The sequence below is a fragment of the Agrilus planipennis genome, unplaced genomic scaffold (genome assembly GCF_000699045.2).
Source record: "Agrilus planipennis isolate EAB-ADULT unplaced genomic scaffold, Apla_2.0 scaffold178, whole genome shotgun sequence".
Lineage (NCBI taxonomy): Eukaryota > Metazoa > Arthropoda > Insecta > Coleoptera > Buprestidae > Agrilus > Agrilus planipennis.
The window spans coordinates 1-5,126 of NW_020439320.1; the positions used below are offsets into that span (position 1 = coordinate 1).

At 36.6% G+C, this 5,126-nt stretch overlaps 2 protein-coding genes across 2 annotated transcripts; both read left to right on the plus strand.

Annotated features, from left to right (window-relative positions):
- Nucleotides 1-2,541: 2,541 nt before the first annotated feature.
- On the plus strand, nucleotides 2,542-4,053 carry LOC108738381 (luciferin 4-monooxygenase-like). Its single transcript, XM_018471781.2, has one exon. It carries the CDS (start codon nucleotides 2,762-2,764, stop codon nucleotides 3,197-3,199), a length of 438 nt encoding a protein of 145 aa, XP_018327283.1. The 5' UTR covers nucleotides 2,542-2,761; the 3' UTR covers nucleotides 3,200-4,053.
- On the plus strand, nucleotides 2,762-3,199 carry LOC112905679 (luciferin 4-monooxygenase-like). Its single transcript, XM_025978533.1, has one exon. The coding sequence runs from the start codon at nucleotides 2,762-2,764 to the stop codon at nucleotides 3,197-3,199; it is 438 nt and encodes a 145-aa protein (XP_025834318.1).
- Nucleotides 4,054-5,126: the final 1,073 nt, after the last annotated feature.

Here is a 5,126-nt window from a genome sequence, read left to right on the forward strand (position 1 = left end):
ATAAAACAACTAGTTTTACTTATTTTCATACAGTACTGTTTTGTCAATACCGCTTCCATTTTATTTAAAGCTATCCGTAACTACTCCTTGCTAAATGCTAATACTGCTATTCCATCTGCAAATCTAAGCATACTAATCTTTTGCCCCTGTATATCTATCTCTACAGTTGTACTGTTTTTAATAATGTTGGTCGCGTCTTTGATGTATAGATTAGAAAGTAGCAGTGACAGTGTGCATTTCTATCTGACTCCCATCCAAATATTTACTTCGCTACGTTGCAGCCCCAACTCTATAACTGCCTGTTGCTCTTTATACAAACTAAATAACTCTCCTACCTTTGTAACTCATCCCTACATTTTGAAATACATTTAATATCTTGTCCCACTTGACGTTGTCAAAGGCTTTTTATAAATCTGCAAATCCTACGCACTCTTTCTTTTTCCAATCGTTTTCTCTATTGTTACCCGTAAAGCTGGAATGGCCTCCCACGTTCCTCTATTTCCTCTATTTCTTCTAGTTATTCCGCCCGTAGAAAAAATAACAGAAAAAAATAAAAACTAAACTTTTGGGTGTTTCATTCCCACCAGTCAGTAATGCTGACTAGGCCGGAATGTAGGACGAAAGAGCCTCTTCAGCCTCCTTCGGAGGGGAAACATGAAACGGACGCAATGAAGACAGGAGAGAATGAAAGATTATCTGTGGAATATTACTTGCCTCGACCTTTGCCTAAGAGCTCCAAGGAAATTATAGAAAACTTGGACCAGGCAGACGAACCCCAAATCAAACCGGCGTCTTCCCTAAATGCTACAAAAACTACAAGTCAGAAAAAATCTTTTTTGGTAATTTTTGGAGACTTTTGGAAAATTAAGTACCAAAGATGATGTTGTCTAAATGTTGACCCTCGCGCCGCTGGCACTCCTCCAACTGAAAACGGAAATTGGCTGAAGAGGGTCTTCCGCCCTACCTTCCAGCGTAGCCCGGAGGGAATGCCCGAAAATAACACTGTGAAGGATTATTCTCACTCAATATTGTAATGTTGAAAGTTTTCGTGTATAAGATGCTAATAAATGGTTTTCTTTCATTTGTAGCTGCAAGCTGTGTTCTTACCATTTCCTTATTTGGTTGATGTAACAGAATACTGTCAAAATCAGAACATAACCCTACATTTGAATGAAATAACGATGGGAGGAACACCAGTAACCGAAAAACACCTCCGCTTAGCAGCCGAAACGTTTCCAAACACCAGACTTTTAAATTGTTACGGACAAACCGAAGTAGGACCAACAACAGCATATCCGAGACACGAAAATTACGTAAAATTAATGAAAGAAAAGCTGTTTAAACTATCCTGCGGTAAAACAGTACAAGGAGCTATAATTAAGGTTAATAGTAATTAGCAAAATAGTATACCTATTGAAGACAACTTGCACCTAAGTTTCATTAAAACCGATTTTACCAGCAGCTTAAAGTGGTGAACCTCAGTTAGCATTTTCAAAAAAGAAAACTGTTTTTTTGCATATGCCTGAAAGCAACAGTCAGCGATACATTAAACAAAGTAGGCAATGGAAAGCAACAATTGAAATAATATTGACAAATGTCATTAGTTCGCATTTTCTCTTACTTGGTGTAATCACGGATGACAATGTGGTAACGAACATAATCGAAGTATATTTTGAAACGCCCTGGGAGCGATACGTACGCACAAGGGGTGTTAAATATGCGACAGTAAATCGTTTCCCAAAAAAAAAAAATAAAACCCAAAATTCTATAATAATTCTTTTTGCCATTAAAACAAACCCATAATTTAAATACAAATTTGTTCGAATATAAACCGTGTATTTAACCGCATAAAGGCATATCATTCATGGTCAAAAGAGTAACAGCTGAAGGTCGAGTCCTAACGGTTCACTTTATAACGGGGAAGTACTACACATTTCACCATTTCTCACTACTGACTCCTACTTTCTTCTTTTTATTCAACCAACATTCTCGTACATATCTTTCTAATCATTTGTAAACTCTATTCTTTCACCTATTCGTTTTCGAAACTCCATTATCACATTTTCTGACCAATCATTTACATCCTTCAGACCTTGTCCCTTTCTCAAATCCCGTCTCCTTCCATTTTATCAATAATGGCAAATGGTCCGAGCCAATTACTTCTCGAACTTTAATCTAATCTGATCCCATTGCCAGGCAATAAAATGATCTCTTCGCTAAGTTTAAGCATGGTTTAAGACCCATGAGACTGCTAAACTTCAATTTCAATTTAATAAGGTATCCAAAAATATCAATATAAACAGTGTGTTCCATTTAAAAAATAAAAAAAATTGATGTCAATTTCTGCGAAGCAAGAAGCAGCTTTGATTAAGAGTCTACCTCAAAACTCAAAACATAGATGACCATCAACTATACAATTTTGTATCTAAAAAGTATTATCATATAAAAATAACGGTATGTCTTCACTGAGCACCTTACATGCATCTAGACTAATTCATATATCATACATTAGCATCTACATTAGTGCATTTTACATTTTGTTCTGCAGTTCTTTACATGCTATTAAGCAAATAAAAAAATTAATGCTTTCTGGGCCGCTTACACAGGGAATAGAACAGTTTTTAAAAAATTATTCGTGTGTCTAGTCTTTGGTATGACCACAAACTCATATTAATTGTCTGCTTAGATTACAGATTTGGTAACTGGCGAAACACTGGGACCCTATCAAGAAGGTGAGATTTGCGTAGGAGGTGCTTACAGAATGAATGGTTACTACAATCTCATTTCGCCTGACACGTATGATCTTGAAGGTTTCATCAGGACTGGTGATATAGGATACTATGATGAAGACGAATACATTTATATTACTGATCGATGCAAAGAAATGCTCAAATATAAATCATTTCCAGTAAGTCCCTCTTCCATAGAAGACGTTTTATCTCGTCATCCGGCTGTTAAGCACGGTGTTGTTATTGGCGTTCCCCACGAAGTAGACGGAGATCATCCGATTGCTTTAGTTGTACTCAAAGACGGCGTAGAAATTGATCCGGCAGAAATTAAAAAATTCGTCGACGACAAAGTTGATGATCGCAAGAGGCTAAGGGGAGGTGTAAAAATTATTAAAGATATGCCTTTAAGTCCTACAGGCAAACCAGACCGAAGGCTTTTAAAAAATATGGTTTTAAACGGAGGGCTGTAACCGACTGAGTACCGGATTACAGATTTTTATTGTACTATTATAGATCAATACAGTTACCTAACGTTGGTTGTAAAATTAAGCATTTATTGGAAGAAACGTTGGGATAGTCTGGTGTCATCTAGTTGTAGTGAACTAAATTATATATTTTTGAACTCACGATGTTTCAAAGTAAAATATAATTTCGGAAAAAATAACAGTAAATTTAAAAATTCAGTATAAAGTTGATATAAAAAAAAGTGCTTGATGGTAGGTGATTCCATAGAAAGTTTATTAGTAACCGGATAGTACATACAGGTCTCCCAAGAATGGACCCAACAATCAAATACGGGCAGAGTATGGTACGTACAATTCCTCTCCTAACGTTAGGATGTCATTAAAGGTAATGGTGTGATTCCGCACCGTTAAAATGCAAATCGAACATAAACTACGAAATGCAGGCTAGTACTAATAATCGTCACACGTGCAACTGACCTGTCTGTGTACTAGCTGTTGCGAAGGTCATGAGTAGGACGTTAACGATTACAACGGGCGATGGGATAACGCGGCAGCAAAATTGGCAACTATTCTCGATCATTAACGACTCGTTAACAAGGCTACTTTTTATGAATACTTTTTACACCCGTTACGCTGTGGAACTATCACGAAATGAATTTTACAGTGCCTCCAAATGTTACCTTTCAAATATTTCAGAATACTTATCAGACATAGCATATATTTGGAGAATGCGCTGGGCACCACACAGAAGCAACCCGACTTGAAATTAGTTAGTGTATTGGATCTGATGCGGATCAGAATTGCCTGAAGATTGATCAGAAATAAATCAGGCTTTCTTATCTGGGTATGATGGAAAATCGTCACGCCATATATGATCAACATAGGATCCGTTTGAAAAGTCCATGTCGGATCTGTTTCTAAGATCTATGACGAATCCGTTTCTAAAATCCATGACGGATCCGTTTCAAAGATCCATGCTGAACCCATTCAATAGATCCATTCCCGATCCAGCCAAAAGATCCATACCATGCTATGTTATCTTCAACTAAACTGATTTCATGTAACCGACGACATACTTGAGCTAAAGGTTTATTAACATTTCTTAGTAGTTTTTTAATTCGCGAAATTTCGCTTTTTACAGTAGCATCTAGTCGTAATGTGTAAGTTGATATATTCAATTTCAGTTAAATAAATGATTACTATAAACAAAACCTCTTTATTTTAATAACAATATCATCTTTGAAATCTCCTGTTCTATAACTTTTAAACTGTCTCGAAGCCGTCACGCTTCAAACGATGGTCAGACAGTCATGATTGGGAAGGCAGTCCCATTTAAATTTTAAAGTGCACATTGAACTTCGTAAAGTGCTAAAATTGATTGCATTATTTATCAGATCTTTTGGGTGTAAACTTATCTTCTTGATAAGTCGCCAAGTAAAGAGAAGTTTCATCTAAGGTCCGAGAAGAAATAGAAAGGAATATCTCTTCAAATGAAGTTAATTTTTAGAAAAACAAAAATCGATTTCAAGACTAAAAAAAAAAAAATAGAATAAAATAATTCGAAGTGGTCTGTATTCTGTCGAAACTGCCAGACGCGAATCGCGATTTCGATCTTTTTGGATCTCATCAGCACGTCACAGACAGCTCCGACAGAACACAGACCAACCTTTATCTGCTGTCTTAACAGCGCTATTTATAAAATACTACAAATGGCGCGGTAAACGCCATCTGTAGTACGATGCTACATTTTAAGATTACGTATGCTCCAACAAGGTCCATTTAAATATATGAATATCTACTTGCTGAAACGAATCCCGGCGTAGCTAACCACTACGTGTTAGTACACCACAATCGAATAAAATAATTCGAAGTGGTCTGTATTCTGTCGAAACTGCCAGACGCGGATCGCGATTTCGATCTTTTTGGATCTCAT